At 42.5% G+C, this 26308-nt stretch overlaps 1 protein-coding gene across 6 annotated transcripts in view; it reads right to left on the bottom strand.

The window, feature by feature from the left end:
* AAK1 (AP2 associated kinase 1) overlaps positions 1–26067 on the bottom strand; it is a 149553-nt gene extending 123486 nt beyond the window's left edge. For all 6 annotated transcript variants that reach the window (XM_080684708.1, XM_080684709.1, XM_080684710.1 and 3 more), the window contains exons 1-2: positions 25865–26067; positions 25171–25575 (exon numbers count right to left, since the gene is read on the bottom strand). In XM_080684708.1, coding sequence (XP_080540834.1) covers positions 25171–25333 — 163 coding nt within the window. In that variant the 5' untranslated portion in view covers positions 25334–25575; positions 25865–26067. The remainder of the gene's footprint in view (positions 1–25170; positions 25576–25864) is intronic.
* Between the last annotated feature and the right edge of the window lie 241 nt (positions 26068–26308).

Below are 26308 nucleotides of genomic sequence, written 5' to 3'. Positions count from 1 at the left end.
CCATAACTTGTTTCCTGAGTCCATTTCTTCTACCTCTGTGACTTTCTAAATAAATTTTCTCTTATAGTTTGAGTCTTGGTTCTGAATTCCAGTAAAGCACTAAAAGTAAGCTCATTGCCAAAACCGGTTTGGCTCAGTGGATAGAGCGTCGGCCTGCGGACTGAAGGGTCCAGGGTTCGATTCCGGCCAAGGGCATGTACCTTGGTTGCAGGCACATCCCCAGTGGGAGGTGTGCAGGAGGCAGCTGATCGATGTTTTCTCTCATCGATGTTTCTAGCTCTCTATCCCTCTCCCTTCCTCTCTGTAAAATATCAATAAAATATATTTTTTTTAAAAAAAAGTAAGCTCATTATTATGAAGTTGACTCTGAGGATGACACGGCTAACACCCAGGAGTTTGACCAGAAAAGGACTACAATTGTATTTTTGTTTTTATTTTTATTTTTTTTAATATATTTTATTGATTTTTTAGAGAGAGGAAGGGAGAGGGATAGAGAGTTAGAAACATCAATGAGAGAGAAACATCCATCAGCTGCCTCCTGCACACCCCCTACTGGTGATGCGCCCGCAACCAAGGTACATGCCCTTGACTGGAATCGAACCTGGGACCCTTCAGTCTGCAGGCCGATGCTCTATCCACTGAGCCAAACCGGTAAGGGCTAAGTTTTCTTTATTGCTGAAAGTAATACAGATGTCCCCTCCCCACCCAGTAGCCCCCTCCACCCTGCTCCCACTCCCCTCCCCCGCCCCAGGCCTTCACTGCACTATTGTCTGTGTCCATGTGTTATGGATATATGCATGTAAGTACAACTGTATTTTTAAAATCATAATCTAGGGAAGGATGCTTTTTGTTTATGTTTTTACTGTATTTAATTGATAAAGTTCCTTTCTATAATCTCCCTTAATAACCCTTGTCCCCTTCACCATTCAACCTTCCAGGACTAAGCTGTGTATAGTAATTTTTACCCAGCAGGTTCAATGTTGCCTAAGGAGGCAGGATATTACTTGGAAAAATTAACAACTGGAACCTTCATGCCACAGTGGAAGACATGACCCAGTTTATAAAAAGCAACCCAATCATGATCTCCAAGCTCGGCAAAGATTCCAGAGCCTTTGTGTCATTCACTCTACCTATACTCTCAACATTACATATTTGCCAATATTTTTGTCAATCTTAAAAGTGTTATTTGGAGAAGGGCTGACTGGGTTTCTGGACCTTTAATAGTACTATTATCATTAGGGGATATTTGCATTTCAACAGAGTACTTTAACCATATATGGACGGTCCAAGCTCTAGACCTTGGGGGAGATCAGGAATATTCAATGGAAGTGGGCAATTCAAGGTCTCAGGAGACCCATCCTCTCTCTTTATCTAACGGCTCCCTAGTATACAGGTACACTCTCAAGGAAAATGAAATATAAGCATTTGAAGGCACATGCATGGTACAGTCCCTTTAGCTCCTACCAGGGGTGGGCAAACTTTTTGACTCGAGGGCCACAATGGGTTCTTAAACTGGACCGGAGGGCCGGAACAAAAGCATGGATGGAGTGTTTGTGTGAACTAATATAAATTCAAAGTAAAGGAGCGGAGGGGAGAGCAAGAGAACCGGATAGAACAGCCGGATCCGGCCCGCGGGCCATAGTTTGCCCAAGGCTGTCCTAGACTCACATCCCAAATCATGTGGCCAAAGATCAAGAATCTAGGAAGGGAGGTCCGTGCAAGGCTCCAGCACCATCATCTGCTGAGTGAACTCAAAAGACAAGCAGCAAAGAATTACTTAATAAACATTAGAATTACTAAAATACATACTTCTGTTTGATTTCCTGTCCATGATGCAAACAAAAAAATACCAAAGGAAGCAAAGTACTGGAGAGAAAACCTCTGACAAGGAAGGAGAAAGGGAAGAGGAAGGGCTCACGGAAGAAACACAGATGTGGGTCAGATGGATAAAGGTTCACTAGGTGTGAGCTGAGGTCTAGTAAATTGTATCTGGTAAAGCCAGGTCTGGTCAGGTCACTGCCGACCTTCCCCTGTGGAGCTGGCATTTCAAGCTAACAGCTTCCAGGGAGAGTAACAGCAATATTGTAGGTGCCTCGTGAGGGCTTCAGCTGTGCCACTCTCCACGACACTTTGTCTCCTCTCCAAATCAGGTACTCTGGGCACCTTGTCTCCTTCACCCCTGTGGTGGGCTGAGTGGTGGTCCATGTCCTAACCCCAGAAACGTATAAATGTGACCTTATTTGGAAAAAGGGTCTTTGCAGATGTAATTAAATTAAGGATCTCAAAATGAGATCATCCTGGATTAACACTGGTAGGCCCTAAATCCAAATGTAAGTGTCCTTAGACCAGAGGTGGGGAACCTTTCTTCTGCCAAGGGCCATTTGGATATTTATAACACCACTTGCAGGCCATACAAAATTATCAACTTTAAAATTAGCCTGCTACATTTGGTCAAACATTTAACACACCCCTGCCCTAGACCAAGACACTCAGAAGAGACACACAAAGAAAAGAGGAGCCTTAGCCAGTTTGGATCAGTGGATAGCACGTCGGCCTGTGGACTAAAGGGTCCCAGGTTCGATTCTGGCCAAGGGCACATACCCAGGTTGCAGGCTCGATCCCCACCCCCTCAGTAGGGGGCATGCAGGAGGCAGCCAATCACTGATTCTCTCTCATCATTGATGTTTCTATCTCTCTCCCTTCCTCTCTGAAATCAATTTTTTAAAAAAAAGAAGAAAAATAATCGCTTACATTAAAAAAAAGAGAGAGAGAGAAGAGGAGAAGGTCATGTGAAGATGGATGCAGAGACTGGAGTGATATAGCCACAAGCCAAGGATCCCCTAGAAGAAGCAAGCAAGGATTCTCCCCTAGAGCCTTTAGATGGAATATGCTCCTGTGGACATCTTGATTTCATACTCCTGGCCTCCATAACTGTGAGAATATAAATCTCTTGTTGTAAGCCATTCAGTTTTTGGTCACTTGTCACAGCATTCCTAAGATCCCAACTATGGAGAAAAAGAAACACTTTGCTGTATTCCTTCTTCATGGGAACTACTACCTAAATACTTCCTCCTGGGGAGTGTTCACTTACATAGTCTGCCAAGGAAACTTCGTGTCCACTGACCATTATCATGCTTTCCATGTGGACTTGGACCCCAGCTTAGCCCACATCTCAGGGACTTCACTGAGAAAGGGGCTCTGCAGGCCAGAAGAGTTCAGTCCTGCCCAGTCCCTGGCCCACCTTATCTCGCTTGGGCTCTGATTCTTAAAGATCACACTGATGAGCAGCAACATAGGCAATTTTGCTTTTTAATAAATTCAAAAGGAAATACAGCCCTAGCTGGGGTGGCTCAGTGGATAGAGCGTCGGCCTGCGGACTGAAGGGTCCCGGGTTCGATTCCGGTCAGGGGCATGTACCTTGGTTGCGGGCACATCCCCAGTAGGAGGTGTGCAGGAGGCAGCTGATGGATGTTTCTCTCTCATTGATGTTTCTGACTCTCTCTCCCTCTCCCTTCCTCTCTGTAAAAAATCAATTAAATATATTAAAAAACAAACAAAACAGACAAAAGGAAATACAATTGTCCCACCTGTATGGTGGAAATGATAAAGACAGACGACAATGAAAGATGTTTTAAGGACCAGCTTCGGACCCTAGCCAGGTGGCTCAGTTGATTGCAGCATCATCCCATACACAAAAGTTGGCGGGTTCGATTCCCAGTCAAGACACATACCTAAATTGAAGGTTTGATCCCCAGTCAGGGTGCACAAGGGAGGCAACCAAGTCAATGTTTCTTTCTCACATCAGTGTTTCCCTCTCTCAAAAATAAATAATAAAAACATCCTTTGGTGAGGATTTTTTTTAAAAAGAACCAGCTTAGGGAGGTTTTAAAAGAACCTGAAACACAGGATTTCCCCAGTGGACTACAGGGCAGGGACAAATTCCACAGCACCAGTCCTCCCTCCTCCTCACTACTGGGTCTTGTATTTCTCTTCCTTTACTTTTTTCTTTTTGTCTTTTAAACTACTAATTTGCCCTTGAAAGGAACCTAAACACACCAAAACAAACACCTATACTTTCTGCAAAATCACTTCCAGGACTTGACAACTTTGTGGTGGGGCTTCAATAATGCCTCCTCCTCAGGGCCTATGCCTGGTCTGCTCAGTCATAATTTCCAGTGCTTTCATGGTGCCCTCATGAGTAGGGCCTCAAAATACACTTGTTGAATGACCAGTCTGTATCAAAAGTGAAATAGTAAAATGGTAAATTTTATGTTATGTATATTTTACCACAATAAAAAATAAAAAAGATACTGCTTTATACCTACTAAGTTGGCTATCATTTAAAAAGAACAAAAACAAAAAACAAGTGTTGGCAAGGATGTGGAGACACTGGGACCCCCATACTTGCTGGTAAAATGTAAAATGGATCAGCCACTATGGAAAATAGTTTGGCAGTTCCTCAAAAAGCTAACCATAGAATTACCATATGACCCAGCAATTCCACTCCAGGGTATATGCCAAAAGAAAACCTGAAAAATAATTTTGTTTTTCAACCAAAACTTACACACAGATATTCGTAGTTGCATTGTTCACAATAGGCAAAGAAGGGAAAACAATCGAAATATCCATCAATGGATAAATGGATAAAAAAATTGTGGTATATCTATGCAATGGAATATTATTCAGCCATAAAAATGGATGGAGTACTGATACATGAATGAATTTCAAAAGTATTATGCTAAGTGATATAAGCCAGTCACAAAAGACAATCATGATTCATTCCATTTATATGAAATATCCAGAATAAGTAAATCCAGAGACAGAAAGCAGACTGGTGGTTTTCATACTCCTGGGGAAGGAGGCAATGGGAAGTAACTGTTTCAAGGTACAGGTTTTCTTTTGGGGTGATGAAAATGTTTTGGAACTAGACAGAGGTGGTGGTTGCACAACATCATGAATGTATTAAATGCAACTGAAATGTTCACCTTAAAATGACTGTGTTATATGAATTTCACCTCAATTAAAAAAGAATGAAAATTAAAAGGTGAAATAAATCCAAGTTTGCAATTTAATCATGGAATATAAAGACTAGAATACATATAAAACATTTGTTTCAACGACTTAACTAATCATCAGGGTCTAAATCAGGGTTTCCCAATCTTAGTAAAATTGACTTTGAGCTAGATAATTCATTCCCTGTTATGAGGGCATGTTGTATGCACTGTACAATGTCCAACAGCCTCCCTGGTGTCTACCCATTTGATGCCAGTAACACACACACACACACACACACACACACACACACACACACACGCGCACACACACACACACCTCTACCTCACTAATTTGTGACAAGCAAACACCTCTCTAGCCATTGTCAAATGTCCCTTGGCAGACAAAATAACCCCAGATTAAGAACCACTGGTCTAAATGAAAAAAAAAAAAAAAAAAAAAAAAAACTCTCCCAGAAATTACTAAGAATTTGTTATTTTTCAATCCTATCAACCTGCCAGTGTGACTCACTATTTCCTGCCAACCCTACCAGCCACAAATGACCTACATATGAACTTCTGGCACCTGATAATATTCTTTTTTCTAGTCTCAAATTCCCCACAAACCACTCCCAAGTGCCCCAGACGTGCTGCTTCTGCCTGTCAGGCCAGAGATTATCCAGTTTCACCCTATCCCCAGTGCATAGCTCCATGTCTTCACTAGCATCCATGAGACAGAGGATGTCCTGAAGGTACAGGTCAAGGAAAAAGCAAATCTACCAGTTTTACAAGTAAGGCAAAGCCTTCCCATGTGTAGGCCCTCATTCCCCAATCTCAGTAGTTAAAGAACAACAAAAGCCACACCCATCATCCCATCCCCAAACAGGGTGACAGGTGAAATAAGAGGTGGAAAGCCCCATATCCCTAGAAGATAAAATTAAATTACCAAGAAATTCAATTATCTCTAACTTTCGTGAACACAATCAATCCAGGCCTACTTCTTTTGACATTAATCTTTCAGAAAGCCCCAAAACCTTGAGAGGAGAAATGGATTCTAATATCATCTGAACCTAGGTAGCCTTGGACAGACATTTAATCCTCTGGGCATAGTTTTCTATGTAAATTAGGCTGTTTGAATTCTAAGTTTAATGCATTAATTCAACACCTATTTCCTAAGTATGTATCTACTTATTAAGAGCATATAAAAGAGAAGTAGAAACCTAACCATACCTCAAGGAGATCAGAGGTAGGTGGAGAACAGTTTAGAAGACAAAGAGATAGCCAGCCAGCCAACCAGGCAGACAGACAATACAATACATACATACATACATAAAGATGGGACAAAAACAAAAGAAGTATTGTGCCAAAAGCTCTTGTATGTATGAGAGAACAAACATTTTAAAAAACTAACCACATATAAAATAAATCAACAGATAATCCTAGCAGGGCCCTATGCAGGAGGTGAAGAGAGGAATGTGTAGTATTAGTGGGGAAGAGGCAACATTTAATGGAAACTTCCCAACTAACTATTTTGGTTCTTCGGAAATATGCAAGATACCATTTATAACTCACAGATTAAGCATTTTTGCTGACACAATCAGACCTCTTCCTTTATCTATAGGCTGAAGAGCGAAGACTCGGGGAAGTGGTCCTTCATTACTGAGCAACCTCTGAGGTGAAGAGCTTTCCTAAGAGTTAATTACTAGTCCAGTGAGACAAAGAACCAACAGGCAACCAATCTAGCTAGGAGGGACTAAAAGTTAGAGGTAAGCAGAAACTCCCAGAAATAAAATACAAAAGGCAGAGTCAAAACTACATACTAAGGATGTCTCTACAGTGACCACATGAGGTCTCTTTCTTCATAAAGCCAAGATCTAAGGGAAAATTTTTAAAAATTGTTTTATATATATTTAAATGCAAGTAAATATAGTATGTAAACATATATGTAAATGTAATAAAAGGAAAGTTTATTTATTCCTTTTAATAAGAGGAAACACAAAGCTGTCAAATTAATGCTATATATTATGTTTATATAACAATAATAACAATTTAGCTCCAGAATCCAGACAAAAGAAATATCACCTAAATTGCTTTGACCTGCTCCTGCATCAGCCAAGATCATTTACATCACCAGCTTTCTGTTGCCAGATTTTCCTACACCTCAAGAACCTCAGGGTAGGTCAGAATGTCCCTTGTTCTCCTAAACTGATTTCAGATCATTACTTCTTGCTTTTTCACTACTCCTTGTCTCCCTATTCATTTCCCAACATTCACTGAAGCCTTTAGCATCCCAGAGTCCTCTTTGCTACAACTCCTGCCATGATCCTAGGTGGTTTCAAAATCCACAAGGATGATTCATTCCTATACTTCAATTTTTTTTATTTTTTATTTTATTTTTTTAAATATATTTTATTGATTTTTTACAGAGAGGAAGGAAGAGGGACAGACAGTCAGAAACATCGATGAGAGAGAAACATCGATCAGCTGCCTCTTGCACACCTCCTACTGGGGATGTGCCCGCCACCAAGTTGCATGCCCTTAACCGGAATCGAACCTGGGACCTTTCAGTCTGCAGGCTGACGCTCTATCCACTGAGCCAAACCGGTTTTGGCCTATACTTCAATTTTTAAATTTCTTCACTACAATGACCTTTGGTCTTCTCAACCACCTACATCCATGGCTACACCCTACCTTGTCAACACAAATCTTAAATGTCAATCGTTCACTTTCTGACACAACTCCAGGCCTTCAATTCTCTCATGCCTCACTCTGGCCTGATCTGTTCTTCAAACCCATCCATCCTCCAGGCTCTGACTGTATTTCCTCTCAATCAATCAACCTGCTCCTTAGAGGGCCTTCTCTTCCCAATCTGACTCCATGGTTGACAATCTGGACTTCTCCTTTGATTCCTTTGCACCTGTGGCCTCCCATCACATCTATCCAACCCTGGATCAATGCAAAATCCACCTGTTTTGCTCCTAACCCACGTCTCCTGCGTTCTACCAGAAAAAAAAAAAAAAATCAAACAACCTTGCAAAATTGCATTAAGTCAATTCATAGTCTTTATCCTGGCCTGGGTCCTTTACTTGTCCTTGCATAGCTCCAAATTCCGAGCCTCTCAACAACTAACCCAAACCCTCAAGAGTCTCTTCAGCCCCATACTCACCATTACCTTCAGCAGACCACCTTGCCTCCTTATTCCAGAAAACTGAGGGCATCTGCCATTACTACTTTCAAATTTCTATCTCCCCACACACCCCCAGCCTTCCTAGCAAAAACCTATCTATAGCCACACTGATCCATTTATCTCCTCCTGTCTCAAGGGTGAAATTTCCTCCTTATCCAATGACCAGTCTTGACCCCATTCATTCATTCACCTATTTAATTCACAAATAGTTACTGCCTACTCTGTGGCAGCTATGATTCTAGGCCTGTGAACAAAACAGACAAGCTCAGAAAGTTTACATTCTAAAGTAGGGAGGCAACAAACACAATAAGTAAACCATAGAGCATATAAAGGCAGGAAAGAGGAATAAGGAGAGCTGGTGGGAGGGAGGGGTTGAAATTTCTAATAAAATGATCAGAGAAGGACTCTCTGAGAAGGTGACATTTAAGCAAAATGGGTGAGGAAGAGCAAGCTTTGGGGCTACCTAGAGGAAGAGTATTGCAGGCAAGGGAACAATAAGTACAAAACCCTGAGGGGGAGGCATGAACTTGCCCTGCTTTAAGGAATCACAAGGAAGCCAGTATGGATAGAGTGCAATAACCGAAGAGGAGAGTAATGAACTAGAAAAGAAATAACTGTGGGCCAGAGCACAGCACTTTCTAGACCCACATCAAGATTTACTTTCAGTGAGATGTGGAGTCACTGCTGAAGTTCTGAGCAGAGGAATAACATAGAATGATGTGCATTTTAAAAATCATTCTGGCTATTGTTCTGAGAAGAGACTGAGGAGGCACAGGTGGAAGAAATAGTTAGTATAATCCTGGCCAAAAATAGCTTGACCCAGGGAGACAATGGTAGAGGAAGTTAGAAATGGTTGGAATTTGGGTGTAGTGTAAATGCAGAGCAATCAGGATTTTCTGATAAACTAGATGACAGGTAAAGGTTATTGGCCTGAGAATACAGAAGGACCCAATTAAATGACTGGAGGAAAGGTTTTTGACCTGAGGAACTGTTGCAATTCATCTCCCTCAGTCTCCTCTGGAACCTCAATCAAGGAAACTGCCCTCACTCTTAATATCTCTATCTCTATCTCTTTCACCTTCTCCTGGTGCCTTCGTATCAGCCTATTAATATGCTCAAGCATCTCTACCTCTCCTGTTTTCCTTATTTTCACTTCTTGAAGAAATAGTCTAGATTTGCTGCTCCCACTCATAAACTCACCATTCTTCTGAAACTGCTCTGGCAGAGGCCAATCCCACCCCAATGCCCAATCCAGAAGATGTTTTCCAGGTTTGGGTTTTTTTAATTTTTATTTTTAATTTTTTTTAAAAATATATTTAGAGGAAGGGAGAGGAATAGAGAATTAGAAACATCGATGAGAAACATCTATCAGCTGCTTCCTGCACGCCCCCCACTGGGGATGTGCCCATAACCAAGGTACATGCCTTTGACCAGAATCAAACCTGGGACCCTTCAGTCTGCAGGCCGACTCTCTATCCACTGAGCCAAACCGGTTAGGGCTGTTTTTATTTTTTAATTTTTTGTAAATGTTTTTATTGATTTCAGATAGAGGAAGGGAGAGGGAAAGAGAGATAGAAACATCAATGATAAGAGAGAATCATTGGTCAGCTACCTCCTGTCCTCCCCTGATTGGGGATTGAGCCCACAACCTGGGCATGTGCCCTGACTTGGAATCGAATCATGACCTCCTGGTTCATGGGTCAACGCTCAACCACTGAGCAATACCAGCTGGGCTGTTTTCCAGTTTTTATCCTACTTTATGAGATGACCATTCTGGAGTAGCTGATCCTCTTCCTTACTCCAATTTGTTAACTCTGTTAGGGTCCCATGTGTGCAAGACACTGCAGTCTGTTGACTATCTTCGCACCTCTCTGGATAGTCTTTCTCTGTCTTTTAAGGGCTCTCCTTACTAAGCTATCCCTTAAATGTTACTAAATCTCAATTCCACTCTCAGTCCATTGCTCTTCTTACTCCTGACTCTTCAAACTTGAGTACAAGTATCTCTGCATGAACAGCTTCAAATAAATCAATTTCATAATATTTAACTTCCCTAGGTACTCTTTCCTAAAATAATCTAAGTTTCTCAAAGCCCTTATTCCACTTTACCATAAATAAGTAACTTTTTAAAAGGTACACCTTTCACCCAACTCTCACTGTGGTGCATACCCCAGAGTGTGAAAAACACCAGAGCTCTGTGTATAAACCCACAGGATTTCCTGTATTTCTCTGACACATACGTTTCTGTAAGGATGAAGAATGGTGTTATATGCTTCATCACAGAAATGTGATATATTTGTCCATGTTGGGATGTTCTTAATTCAGGTATATAGTACAGTAAGGTGGTAGGAGTAAAGACAATTTTAACAGACCCCAAACGAGACAAGCAGAAGCTCCAGCAGAGATCCAGTGGAGACCCAGCAGTCAATCCACAGAATTATGAGAAATAATAAACCGTTGTTTTAAGCCATTGGGTTATAGGGCAGCAAGAGATAACCCAAACACACTACAAACTGAGCATATTAAGCTCATTATCTTCCCTCATTACACCTGTCTTCTCTCTTTCAATCTTTCTTCTCTTCTTGAATAATACAGCTCACTTAGTGTCACTGCTATCTCATGTACCTGGGCACTCAAACTAGAAACCTGTTATCACTCTTTATTCCAGACTCTTATTCAACCTTTAAAATCCAGTAAAGGATCAAATCCCGATGATATGACCTCCTAAATATTCGTCTGCACTCTTCTCTCTTCTTATTACCACTCTGCCCCTCAGATCCTCACTATCTTGAACCTGGATCATGGCAACAGCCTCCTAAATGCTAAGCTCCCTAATGTCATCCTCCACAAATCTAACTAAACTGCAAATGTGACCATACCATCTCCCTCTTAAAACTCTAAATGGCTTCCTTATTGCTAAAAGAGAAACTTTAGGCTCACAGGGTCTCTGTGATCTAGGCTCTGTATTTCTCCTCGGACCTTACCAAGTATGATGCAAACAAAAATCATAAAGGAAAAGACTGACATATTTGATTGCATAAAAATTAAAAATATCTGCCTGGTCGGTGTGGCTCAGTAATTGAGTGTCGACCTATGAACCAGGTCGTCACGGGTCGATTCCTGGTCAGGGCACATGCCTGGGTTGCATGCTTGATCCCAGTCAGGGGTGTGCAGGAAGCAGCCAATCAATGATTCTCTCTCATCATTGATGTTTCTATCTCTCTCTCCCTCTCCCTTCCTCTCTAAAATCAATAGAAATATTTTTTTTAAATTGAAAATATTTGCAAAACCCCAACTTAATAAGGCAAATGACAAAATAGGAGGAGGAAATATGCTATATATAGATTAAGACCTTAAATATGTAAAGAACGCCTATGAATCATTAAAAAAGATGAATGCCCTAACAGGAATATGAGCAAAGAAACATAAACAAAGAATTCACCATAGAAGAAATATAAAACATAGATAGAGAGAGAGAGAAGGAAGAAGGAAGAAAGAAAGAAATGACATAACCAATGGATATAAGACATTGAAGGGGGGGCAGGTAAAGGCATGTACTGGGGGGTAGGGGAGGCCGGGGGGAGGTCAATGGGGGGAAAAAAAGGAGACATATGTACTACTATTTGTAATACTTCAAACAATAAAAAAAAAAAGGAAGAAAGAACAAATGAACACATCCAACCTCATAAACAAGAAACACTTCTGGTGGAAGTACATATTGGTTTAATCTTTCTGGAGGCTATTTGTAACATGTATCAAAAGCTAAAATATGTATATCTCTTGATCCAGACATTTCACATTCAGAAATTTATTCTAAGGAATAGAACAAGTACTCAAAGACTTAAAAAATACCTGTGGTTATTTTGTAGTGGCTACAAATAACCCAAATGTCTAGCCCTGGCAGATGGCTGAGTTGGTTGGAGCAATGTCTATATACCAAAAAGGTTGCGGGTTGGATCCCTGGACAGGAAACATATGGGAGGCAACCAAAATATGTTTCTCTCTCATCATTAGTGTTTCTATCTCTCTCTTCATCCACCTTCCTCTCTGAAATCAATAAAAATACGTTTTAAAAATAATGATAATAATAAATATCAAATGGTAACTCATTATCTCTCAGAACTCAACCTTTCTAAAACACGAGGTATAAAAACTGGTACCTGTGTCAAGAGACATAAAGCCCATGCACAGCAGCTCATGTACTTTAATCACAGACAAGACCCTCAAACTGTCACTAAGCATCTTTATTATTAACCACAGTTCTAACAAACTTAGTCATCTAGTTTCAAATCCACAGATTGAAAGTGGCAAATTAGAGAAGCACTAATTCAGGAAGGCACATGGACAGCAGCAAGAAGTGACAGCTGACATTCTCATAAGAAAGGAACCAGAAGACACTATAAAACACAAACATGAAATTCAAAAAGCCATAGTTACTCAGGGCCATTTTATTCAGGAGCAAACTGTCTTACCCATATCAAGCAAACATCCTATTCACTCTATAACAAAATAACATTCTAATAACAATGAATGTGAGAAATAAAAGAGCAGTAAGATGTTAGAATTGGAGAGACTTCACCATCATCTAGTCTTCATTTTACAGACGGAACCTGATGGTCAAAGTTGGGAAGCAATTTGTCCAGAGAACAGAGCATGGTGGTCAACGACAGGTTCAGATCAGGAGTGCTTTCCACCTATATTATGCTGCCTCTGTAGCATTTAATCTAGAAACAGAATATATATACTGTATTTTTTAAAAATCCTATCCAAAATAGTATATATTTCAAAATTGATTAAACCTCAGGGGTCAGAAAAACCTCTTTCCATTATGAGTCATCTCAAATGGTCTCTCCATATGACCAAGCCATTCTCTGTCAGTTCTTCTCTCCTTAAACTTAAGGAACTCCTCCACATCCTTCCCTATACTCTTTAAACCCCCAATTAAACTCCCAGCCTGCAGTATTCAATAGAAAACAGAAGCCATGAAGCAAGAACTCTCTCAACTTACCAAACCCCATCAATTTCTTTTTTGTACCCATTCTTGCTCCTCTTTCTTCCAGGTCAGTTAATAAAGTGCTCTTTCTCCTGTCCAAAGTTATATCCTCCACCTGAGCTCATGATTCCATCACCTGCCATCACCTCCCCAGCACTATTCCATCAAGAATCACACACACCCCCCACCCTGTACTGTATCTCTAAACTCCTCCTCTGCTTAATGTACTCAACAATATTCCACCATTCAAAATAATAAATTCCTCCCTGACTCAGTGTCCACCCCACTTCCCATTCACTCATTTCACTGTTACCTGGGCTTCACTTCATTGCTTCACTTACACACTGCTCTAACAAAAGTAATGAATAATCCCTATATTTCCAAATCCAATAACCCTTTCTAATTTTTAACCCTCCCCTAGTATCCACACCCTCCCTTTTTTCTTTTTCTTTTCTTTTTTTTTTTTTTTTTTCTGGTGCAAAAGGAAAGAGGTTTATTCAGGTGCCACGACCTGGGAGAATGGTGGATTCCCATCTCAAAGACCATCCATACCTTCCCTCTTTTAAATCTATTTGATATTATTTTCATCATCCCCTCTCTCCTGATTCTACATGTATGTCTTTGATCATTCCTTCTGTCTTCTTCATGTGCTCATTCATTCATTCAACTGGTTTTCACTGAGCTCCTCAAATGTGCCAGGCACTACACTAGATACTAGGGATATAACAATAAAGTGAATCAAGGTCTCTGCTTTTATGCAAGTGAAATTCTAGTAGAGAGAGATAAACAGTAAGATGAAAACCAGTTGACACATGCTACCTGGCAAAATAAAACATAATGGATTCCTTATAGTGGATGATCAAGGAAGGCTTTTCTGAGGTGAGATTTAAGTAAGATCTGAACAGGGAGAAACAGGTGCCTACCTATAGAGTTACATTCAGTGATCAATTTTAGACACCACTTCTGCAGATTCAGCTTATGACCGAGCTGCAAGAGCCATATGGATGAGCCTTTTAAAAACCATATCCTCCTTGCCCTGCCTGGCATTGCTCAGTGATTAGACCAGGGGTGGGCAAACTTTTTGACTCGAGGGCCACAATGGATTCTTAAACTGGACTGGAGGGCCGGAACAAAAGCATGGATGGAGTGTTTGTGTGAACTAATATAAATTCAAAGTAAAGGAGCGGAGGGGAGAGCAAGAGAACCCTCCACTCTTTCGGCTCCGAGGGCCGGATAGAACAGCCGAACGGGCCGGATCTGGCCCGCGGGCCGTAGTTTGCCCATGGCTGGATTAGACTGTCAGCCCTCACACTGAAGGATCATGGGTTTGATTCCAGGTCAAGGGCACATACAAGAGTTGCAGGTTCGATCTCAGCCCTGGTCAGGGCACATGTGGGAGGCAACCAATCGATGTGAGATTGATGTTTCTCTCTCTACCTCCCTTTCACTCTCTCTAAAAATCAATGAAAAAAAAATATCCTCGGGTGAGGATTAATAAAACAAAACAAAACATATCCTCCTTGATAAATTAAAAGTCTCATGTCCTCTCCCCACCCCACCTCCTTAATATGCCTCCTAAGAGGGTATACCACTGCTCTCCATCCTCGCTGAGGTTCTCTCCTTTCCTGGCTGGACCTGGGGTTTGTCTGTGCTTTTCAAATTATATTTCCCCCTCCTATCTATCCCCCCTGCTCCCATGCTCACTATCCAAAATACATGTTGAGAATCACTGCCCTAATTTCCTGTGGGTCAACAACCATCACAAGCTAGAAAATATTTGAATTTTTGACACCTGACCTAATAATTTCCTTCATCTTCACAATACAACATTTAAATTGTTTTAGAATTCCTTTATATAGTTAACATAATTATATCTTATATCTCTATTTTTGAGATTGATAGTATTAGGTTCCCATAACTGAATCCAATCAATAAAGAGAAATTTACATGTTTTTCTGGAAGGTGTTCCACTTAGCTTTGAATTTTGTTATTTTCAATTTTACCAAAAACCTAGAAGATTCAATAGTTCTATTGTAATAGTGTCCCAAACATAAATCTACTATATTATTGAAATAGGGTTAAGAGATGTCTGTAGGTTTCAAATCAGTCTTGTCTCTATTATCTGGTCAGTGAATCTGAATTAGTACTGATTTAATGTATTATTCATTCAATTAATTTATTCTCCAGTACCCATTGTTACATTGTTCAAATTTAAGAGTCCTGAACTGGATACAAAATAAACCTAAGGTCCACACCCTGCCCCTAAAAACCAATTATCTAATCCTAGAAAGTAGATACAAATGAAATAGCTTAATAGCAAAATAAAACTTTGAGATTATGGGCCCAAAACAGTCAACACAGCCAAGCAAGAATGACAGGAATCCAGAGGATAAGAGGATAAATGGATCACTTGGGCAGGTGTGGTAGGACAAAGGTTAGGTGGGATTAAGATAGGTGGGTGGGAAAAGGAAGGGTATCCCAGGTGCAGGGAACAATATGAGTAAAGCACTGGAAAGAACTAAATCCGTGGTGCATGGGCGATGAGGAAGGCACCGGCCTGAATGAAGCAGAAGACCTGTGTTAAGAGCACCAGAATTTGAAGATGGAAAGGCAGCTGGGGTCAGACATTCCTCAGGGGCAGAGACACCCATCATAACTAATAGCAACTTGATAGGTTGGGGAAATTTTCTGAATACAGTTGGCTTTAAAGCAGGAGAAAAAAAAATCAAACCACAATACCTATAAGATTCTCTCTCTTCTCTTTACTCCTCATTCTGGGTTTTATGAATACTAGATAGATAGATAGAAAGATAGATAGATAGATAGATAGCCTCTGATATATATATATCCAAGCTTATACATACACACAGCAAAACAAATACTGCCTGATAAAAACAAAATTCACACACCCAAATATTAAGAGTTATCATTTACAGACTGCTAACTATATGCTAGACACTATGCTAAGTGCTTTGCATAATTTTTTTTTTTTTTTTTTTTTTTAAATATATTTTATTGATATTTTACAGAGAGGAATAGAGAGCTAGAAACATCGATGAGAGAGAAACATCGATCAGCTGCCTCCTGCACACCCCCCACTGGGGATGCGCCCGCAACCAAGGTACATGCCCTTGACCGGAACCGAACCCGGGACCCTTCAGTCCGCAGGCCGACGCTCTATCCACTGAGCCAAACCGGTTTCGGCATGCTTTGCATAATTTCATCTAATCCTTACAACTACCCCCAGTTATTACCCGAATTTTATAAATAAGAAGCCTGGGTCTTAGTAAGTTGCCAACATTACAGGGACAGGTCCAGGATTCAAGCCATGGGCTGCCTACCTCCAATTCTCATGCTTTTAAAGCACCACACTTGGTGGTAACTTTGAAAGTCTTTTCTGAAGGAGAACATCATAGTGCTCCCTTTATTCCAGAGGGAAGAAAGACAGTACTGGATATCAGGTTTTTGCCAATCATTACCGAGTTACACCTTCTGGTCAAACCAAGACTCTTTCCATTGCCAAAAGACCAGGTACAATTATTTCTTCCAACACTTCCCACCACATCACCACCAAGATTCCCAGACTTCTAAAAATAGTAGAGGACAAACAAAGGTCTGAAGAACAGGGTGGACTACTAAACCAGTAAGATAATCAGCACTTCCTGAACCAACAAGATTCACTGACCAGGGAAAAATATGAGTCAAGTGTACAAGCAGGAACCCTGCCACCTCTGTAAATGTAGCTCAGGACCCAATCCTCCAAGAAGAGCCCAACTGATGAGGCCTGAGTCCTCTTCTTTCTTCCTATCCCCAAAGGGTAATAAAATCTCCATTTTGTTCGCAAATTCGTGCTCAGTACCAGAGGCACAATAGTCATTCTCTCATCCTAAAGGTCCCAGCACAAGAACTGTAAGCATCCTTAAAAATAGGCAACAAACAAATTACATGGCATTATACTGCTTTCTTCAAGATTCAAGTCCTAGATGAAAGGCATCATTATTGAAGATCATTTTAATTACAAATGATAATTTAACATCAATGCTATGCTTGGCCTTCTAATATAATAATATAGGGATGCCATAAACTCTTTCATCCAATAATCTCTTAGCTCTTCAGAAATCATAAATAACAAAGCTTCAATTGGCATTGCTATCCATCATCTGCCAAGCTTAACTCAAGCCCAAGGAGAAAACTGACCAGCTCAAGCTCATTCACTCACAGCAGACCTCAAATGAAATTCCAAATTTTTACTCTTTCAACTTTATTCCAACCCAAGGAATCCACCCTCTGCCAAGGTGGAAGTCTCACTCACTTATAGGACTTCTCTTTCCTAACAATTGTCTGTAACTCAACAGAACGAAGGGTGTTTAAAGTATACATAATAGACTAAATAATAAAGATAACAGACTAAAAATAACCAAGAAAATAATGGAGGGAGAAAGTAGGCACAAAATGTTGCAGCCACTGTTGCCTTAATGTGCTAATATTCGTTATTCCTGAATGATTCAAAATCATATAGAATAGGCTTTTTTTGCTTTGAGTATAAACACAGAACATATGATTTATTTATGGAGGCAATTTTGTTCCTCAAAAGAGACCAAAGATGTTGCAATACTTGCTTCAACTTTATTAATAATATAACCTATGCAAAAGTGCTGAACTCGATCTTCCCTAAAACATGGTTCCTCGAAGAAGGGAGTCTTAAGATTGTTAGGAACAATCCATCTTCACAGTCTTTCCTAACCATTTCAGTCCTCACTGATCTCCTTCCGTCAACCCTTCCAGAATTGGAGACTACACCACACACCCCAAAATTCCAATAGCTGTTATCTTGTACGGTACACTTAATTTCTTGTGTGTTGATCATCATCATGTCAACTAGGAGGGCAGGAGTCAAGTCTTCTATTACTTCTCCATTTGTCATGGCAAGATTATTTAAATAGCCACTGGTGGCACATGACTACTTTATTGGACAGCACAGCCCTGGACCAGTAATAGATAACTGCTATCTCAAAACATGTAGCTCCCAGCAAGCAGTGCACTTTCTGCTTTTGTGTCTTTGGCCATGTTATTCTCTCTGCCTAGAATGTTCTGTCACCCTTGTCCACCTAGTAATAAATTCTTATTTTTGAAGACATACCTCAAATATCACCTTTCTTTAGCTCTCCCTAACTACTCCTCATCCCATAAAATTGATTGCTCCCTCACATCTGTTCCCCTAGGCCTTTTACATCCTTAGAGCTATTTGCTCATGTCTGAAGCTCTACAACTGTGAGCTTAAGGCAGAGCAATGTCTTGTTTATCATTGTATGATGTCCAGCACATAGTGAGTGCTCAACAAAAGTTACCAAATGTGGCAATGAATGAACAAACCAAGCCCGATCTCCCAATTTATACTGCAGTGTTCCTTCCACTGCACCAAAAAATGGCTCCACAAACGTAGACTGAAAGCTACTCTTTGCTACTTCAAAGTGCTAGATGCTAGTCAATAGCTAATACCACTTCTATTATTATCGTTTGGCCCTTTCAGATACAGATATCACAATTATTTCTTAAACAGTTCAGAAAGCACTTTTCCTTCGAAGAGTACAAGATGAAGGTAGATGATGGTGTTGGTCCCCTTTCTATTTTTGTTTTTGTTTTTCAGTGGTTTTGTTGTTGTTGTTGTTAATCCTCACCCAAGGATATTTTTCCATTGATTTTTAGAGAGAGTGGAAGGGAAAGGGAGAGATAGGGAGAAACATGTGAGAGACACACACATCGATTGGTTGCCTACCGCTGACCCAGGCCGGGGATCAAGCCTGCAACCCAGGTGCATGCCCTTGATCAGAAGTGAACAAACCCACTACCCTTTAGTCTGTGGGCCAAAACGGCTAGGGCAGTCCCCTTTCTTAAGTGTCAACTTTCAAATACTACAAGTTCAAATGACTGCTCAGTAATATTTTTTCATATGCACCTTATTAATATTTATCAAGCTTTGTCTAGGTATTATACATGCAGTCTCAGCTATTGAGGTACAAGTGTATGCCTCTCCCATATCCTCCCACTCAAAACCCATGGAAACTGTTTTTCTGTTATCTCTCATTAAATGGGCATGACTTTGTTAGAAAGACCAAAGGAAAGACTCTGACCAAGCAAATGCTTATTCTGGATTTCACTTCTGAATTCTAGATTTGGCTATATTTAGCAAAGCTATAACTGTCATCATGCCCGAAGCCAGGAAGAAGACACCATTCACAAACCACCCCCTGAAAAATCTGCAGTTGCCACCAAAAAAACCAGACTTCCCAGCAAGGCAAAGACATCTGAAGTGGGAAAGATTAAATTGGTGTTTGCGTCACGAGAAGGCCTCAGGTGTTTCTAACTAACCTCTCTGCCTGGTACTGAAGCTCTCCAGAACCTTATTTCCTTTTCTTCTCTCTCCAACATACCTTCTGCTCTGGTCAAACACCGTCATTTTCTCCCCTGACAACTCCTTTCTGAAACAGCAGTCATCTCACTCCCCGACCTGCTTCTGCTTCAACTTTCTGCTTTTCTTTGAACCTTCAGGACCACTCCTTGCCCCACAATTAGGTGAGGCCAGTGGATAATTAGAGGAGAGCAGCGCATACTAGATACCTATTCAATCGTTACTCAAAAGACCCCAGGCCACTGGAGAAAGCAAGCAGCAAGCATAGCCAGGGAATTGTAAAAAAAAAAGTTTCTTTCTACCATTCCATGTTCTTCTTCCCTTGATTCTGGAAGGGAAACATGTACTGACCAAAATTATAATACTAGTCAGTATCCCAGGAAATCATACCATTTCACCATTCCACACTTTTGCCTATGCTATTCTCTCTGCTTGCAAGACCTCAGGTAACCCTCATCTGGAATATCTGCTGGGTAATTTCCATGTTCAAATCGCACTCACCTATAAGTCCTCAACCTCAGGCCATTTCTCTTTATCATCTCTTACCATCTTTTTACCCCCTAACATCCACCAAGGGCCATGCTAAATGCTAGACACTTACCTTAGGGTTGTTGGTCTATGAGCTCCGTAAGAGCTGAGCCTAAGTCTCATTCATCATGTAGCTCTGGAACCTAATACAGTGCCTGCCACAAAGAAGGCACTAAGGAACATACACTAAATGAATATATGCATGCAATATATTGACACCACCAACATGTTATAATTATATGCCATGTATGTATGTATGTATGTATGCTTGATTTTCTTTAGGTGGTTTCACATACATTTTAAAACCTCACTACCTTGCGCTGTAGGTAGGAGAAATTGTCAAAGTTTACTGATTTGGAGACTTACTCAGTAATTCTCATTAGCCCTAAACCTGGATTCCTTTAATGTCAGTGAGAAACTGTTCTGAAGAGCCACCTTGGCCACCATATATAGAACTAAAGCAGTTCTGGAATGTTGTTGTGGACACAGGAGGTAGTCAACAAACATTTATTTATGGTTTAAAGCTTAGATATAAGGCCTCATATAGCTAAGAAGGTGTGGATAAAAGCACAGCTTCTCATTTCTTCTTTAAGCATTGTTCCAATTTTCCCATTGAGCTCATTCTGGAAACTTAAACCAAATATTCCCTTGACATCACATGCCCATTCATTACATCAGTCATGATCTCACATCTCGTGTGACATCTTTACTGAGGAAGCTAGAAAGAAAATATTCTCCCCAGCACCCAGCCTAGAGATAACCAAATCCCTCTGAACTCATGACTTAAAGCCTTCATTTCCCAAGATAAATAAGCCCACACTAGACTAGTTAGTGCAACTAGGCAAGCGGGGCTGATGCTACTGATGGAGAGATGGCAGGCCAGGCATTCTCCTGTATTCTTCCAACACATCCTCCTTGGGGTGCTTGCAATTCCATTACTTTAAGGCATAGACCAGTACCCACCCACATTAGAGGAAAAGGGATGATCAGTGGGATGTGGTGGTAATAAGCCCCAAAACTTCCTGGCCACTGCCCTGGACACTTGATACACAACTCTCATCAACCTCTCAACCTCAGACAATTCTGGCTGGGCTGAAGTCCAGGTCAGCACTTGATATCTCAAACAGAAGAGGGTCCAGGAAGGAGTATGGCTACCCAAAATATCTGTTGACCCTTTAAGGAGCTGGTGAGACTTCTGCAAAGAACATCTGACTCTGTCCACCCACAATGGCGGGGGCGGGGGGGAATTCCTGAAGATTGCTGTAGCCAAACTAGCCTTCATATTGCCACCCCCAACCCCCTTTAACTATATATATATATGATGCAATGTTGCTTGCTGGTAAATAGAGGCTACCATATTGAACACCTGGGGAAAAAATGTTAAATAATTTACATATAATGCCTCACATAATCTTTAAGACCACTTCATAGGACAGTGGCTATCAAACTTTAGCTTGAATCAGAATCACTACAGGAACTTGTCAAAGCCCTACACTCATGGCTTATGGAGTGGGCCTGAGAATTTGCATCCTATCTAATAAAATAATAATATGCAAATTAGCCATCACTCTGCTACACCCACAAGCCACGCCCACTAGCCAATCGGGAGCGAGTATGCAAATTAACCCCAACCAAGATGGCTGTGGCCACAGAGAGCAGGAGGGAGGCTTGGGTTTCCCGGTGATGGAGGAAGCCAAGCTTTCTGCACACCCTTGCCAGCCCAGGCCTCCGCTTAAGGCTACAAAGTTTCAATGATAGAAGATAAATAAATCCCAACAAAAATGACAGCAGCCACAGAGCTGGAGAGAGCAGGAGGCTAGGGTTGCCCCCGGCGATGGAGGAAGCCAAGCTTTCCGCACACCCTGGCTGGCCCAGGCCTCCGCTTAAGGCTACAGAGTTTCAATTATAGAAGATAAATAAATCCCAACAGATATGGCTGCCGCCACGGAGGGAGCAGAAGGCTTGGCTCTGCTCCAGGCTACAAAGTTTCAATTGTAGAAGATAAATAAATCCCAGATACCAGGGCCTCTGCGTGGGTCGCCGGGGGGCGTGGCCGGCCTGCAAACCACCACAGGCCCCTCGCCCAGGCCGCCCCACGCCCTAAGGGAACCCCCACCCTGATCCGGGACACCCTTCAGGGCAAACCAGCTGGCCTCCACCTGTGCACCAGGCCTCTATCCTAGGTAATAAAAGAGTAATATGCAGATTGACCATCACTCCAACACACAAGATGGTTGCCCCCATGTGGACACAAGATGGCTACCACAAGATGGCCAGCAGGGGAGGGCAGTTGGGAGGGACCAGGCCTGCAAAGGAGGGCAGTTGGGGGCGATCAAGCCAGCAGGGGAGGGCAGTTAGGGGTGACCAGGCTGGCAGAGGAGGGAAGTTGGGGGCAAACAGGCTGGCAGGGGAGCAGTTAGACATCAATCAGGCTGGCAGGGGAGTGGTTAGGGGGTGATCAGGCTGGCAGGCAGAAGCGGTTAGGGGCAATCAGGAAGGCAGGCAGGTGAGCAGTTGGGAGCCAGCAGTCCTGGATTGTGAGAGGGGTCCCAGATTGGAGAGGGTGCAGCTGGGCTGAGGGACACCTCCACCCCGTGCACGAATTTCATGCACCGGGCCTCTAGTTTCTTATAAGCTCCCAGTAATGCTAATGCTCCTGATCCAGGCTCCATGCTTTAAGAACTTCCCATAGGAAAACAGAGATTCAAGAGAGGTTTAAAATGTCTTATCTAAGGTTTCACAGCTAGTAAAGAACAAATCCAGAATTTGAACCTAGATATGCCTGACTCTACAGTGCTGGTAACTATGGTATGTGTGAATGTTTGTCTTGTGTTCCCAAATTCACTGGCAGCTCCTTAAAAGCACACATTAGATCTTCTTATATACATACTCTCAGAATCTACTGTGTCTTTGTACATGGTAGGTGATACACAATTACTTTGTATACTGGCTCCTACATAGCTACATACATCTAAGAGCCACAAATTCAAACTCAATTCCAGTCAAAGAACATAAAGTGGACAGCACTGCCAGACCTGGTTTTACATGAGACTCTCTCTCTTGTCACTCTGAGTCTTTGTCCATGATGTCACCACACCTGGATAACTCCTACTCATTCTTTAGTCAGTTACTTCCTACAGAAAGCAACTTTTGGTTCTCTAAATTGGGGGCCACCCTAAGTTTAACTCCATTCTAATTGGCTATTTTCCATCTCTCAAAGCTGGAGTTTATAAACTCCAGCAACTAGTTCTATATCATATCCTAGAGGCTGGAACAGTACCTGGCACATCATAGATACTCAATTGTTTGCCGAATGAACAAATGAATGAATGAATGCAGAACTGCAAGCCCTAAGTTCCACTTTAAAATATAATGCATGATGTGCAGTTCTCAGGGATGAATTCTGGGGAGGGGAGGGCAGCCTTGACAATAAAGACCAATTTTTCCTTTTCTCTTTCCCATCACTCAGAATCTAAGAACAGGCATTGCTTAGGGTAGCACTGTCGTCTACAATGAGACAATATGGGAGCTGAACAAAACGCTCCTGGGTCAGCAGAGGCCATTCTGAGAGAAGGAAAGAGCTCTGCACCCCATCATTCCTCCCAATTTGTCTTTCACATACTACTCCTTTTCTCCATCCCACCGCAGTCAAGGGCTTTGGCACAGGGATGAAAGAGACAGATCAGACTTAAGGGTGCAGATCTGGCAGCGGGCACAGAAGCATCTCCCATCCTGCACCAAAACCCACAAGGAAAGATCCAGAGGGACAGTGACTCAGGCCCCAGATTAAGTACAGCTAGAGCAGCACTGAAAATGGAAAAGAACAACAATTTCACAAAAACGTTGTCAGCCGTTTTTAAAACGGTGTTTTAAAGTAAGGCTTCAACCCTAACCCCAGAAAACTGGGCCCAGCTGAATCCACTGCTTAGACAAGCTGAGAGCCAAACACAGCTTCTTCCTCCTCCCAACCCACCCGCCTGCAACACTCACCATGACAGGCATTTCCCAGGGCTGGGTTGGAACTCTTGCTTCAAGCTTAGCTTGCAAAAAGGCTCCTTCCCCAGTTAAATTAAACAGGTCCCCCCCCACCACCATGTTGCAGTAATAGAGGTCCCCACCATCCCCCATCCCTTCTCAGCAGATAACACAACCTATAGCAGGTTGGCCCTATCCAATTAGTTTGAATAGCTGTGTGCCAAGGAAATTGCTGCTTTTATTAAAAATAAAAGCACACTAAGCAGGCAATGGGCTGTAAAGAGTATGAGTCTGGCATAATTATGAAGGTCGAGGTTAAGGTTACCAAAAGAGATATACAAAGATTTCCAGAGGCCTGGGGAATAAAGATATAGATTTAGATATAGATACGGAATTTACACAGCAAACGCAGCAGATCTAAATAACATCTCCAATAAAGGAAAAGCAAAAATAAGATGTCACTCTCAAATAATTCTTTCGGTATTAAAAAATAAAAATTTTAACCTAAAACTGAAGGAAGAGGAGCCTACTGACTGGTCTCAAAATAACTACATTCATTTCATGTAATTTCTGTTATCTTACCTACATCCAGGGGACCTGATTACAGTTGGGTCAGAAAAGCTTGTCAAATCCACCAAGAGCCTTAGCTCATGGCAGTGGGAAAGTTGGGTAGAAGAAAGAGAAGGAGAAAACCCTCTCTTCAGCCCTCACATCAATTATTTCAAGTTTTAGCAGGATGACAAGCCCACCACCCTCATCTGATGTGAAGCTTCACACTTTCACACGTAGGCTTTCTCGTCTGATCCTCATAATTCAGTGAGACAAACAAGATTTGGTTTGTCAATGTTTTTAAAAAATAAACGAAAAGGCCACAGAGGTAAACAATGTCCGGCAACCTCCCCCTGCCCCATAAACCCTGTCACTCTCAAATCTCAGTTTTCAATTTCTCAAGGGCAATGATTCACAGGGCAAGGGAATGAGGAAGGGAGGGTCAATTGGTAAAACCCATTCATACAAGCAACAGCTAGAAAACAGAATCTTGCTGCATCAGCGCGAGATTTTCATTTAGGCGCACTTAGTCCCACCGTACCTTCCGCCAACACCTCGTCCACCGTGACCTGCTGTCGCCCAATGCCAAAGACCCTTCCGATGTAGCCACTGCCCAGGCCCGAGGTGCTGCCCCCTCCTCCGCTGGAGCCGGAGCCCAGGCCAGAGCCGCCCTGCTCTCGCCTGGAGTCGAAAAACTTCTTCATCTTGCGAATAGGAAGCAGTAAAACAAAACACCGACAGCTTCTAGGTTTGTTTTTTTTTTTTTTCTTTTTTAAAGAAAACAAGAGATCCAAGGATTTCTTCTCGGATTTCAGCTCGGAGAGGAGCCACCCGAATCCGGCCGTGGGGGTGGAGGCTGAGGGAGGATGCCTATAGGAATATGCGTGTCAATCGCTCAGCGGTCCGTCCCCTCCTCCTCTGGAGAATGATTCGTATAAGTTTAAACCTGTGATGACAGAGGAAGAGAGAGAGGATGGATCAGTAACACACTTAAAAATTCAACTACTGAGTCCTAGGGGCAGCAAAAGCCATCATCCTGGGGAAACGCTTCATGAATTTTCTAAACGAGAAAAACGCTGGGGCTGAAAACGCGTCCCCCACCCCCAAACCAGAGACCCTGTGCCCAGGGGTCGGAAAAAGAAGGAATTCGGGCCGCCGACTCAGCCGGGCACTGCCCCTCCCCTGCTCCCCGGTCGCCCCGCCGCCCCGCGAGGCAGCATCCCGGCGGCACCCACTTGAGATGGCTCGACGGCGGGCGCCCAGCTACCAGCCCCGCAACATTGTCACGGCGCGGGGCGGCCTGCGTCTGGGAAAGGAGGCGGCGCTGCAGCGAGAGCCGGGGCCGCGTCGGGCACCCGCCCGCCCACCAGCTGATCCCCGGAGCACCCGGCAGAGACTGACCCGCCGCCCCTCCCCCGCGCGCGCTCCCGCCCGGCTCCAGCCACCCAACCAGGAAGTGAACCGCCGCCGGAAGTGCCTCTCGCGGCGGCGCGGCTACGCGGCAACCGGTCAGGGCCCTCTTGCGGCCGCCGTTCTGTCGCGATAGGCGGGAAGGGATCGTCAGAAAGAAAGGGAGAGAAGAAACCGAGGGTCTCCGAGCAGAGAAAGTTTTAGAAAAGAACGTTGATATCGCCCAATCCGCAGAGCACCATGGGAAAGGTAGTTCGGCGCAGCCCAGC

The sequence above is a fragment of the Plecotus auritus genome (genome assembly GCF_963455305.1).
Source record: "Plecotus auritus genome assembly, chromosome: 8".
Lineage (NCBI taxonomy): Eukaryota > Metazoa > Chordata > Mammalia > Chiroptera > Vespertilionidae > Plecotus > Plecotus auritus.
Note: the sequence above shows the minus strand (reverse complement) of the source record. Positions and strands in the feature narration are given on the sequence as shown.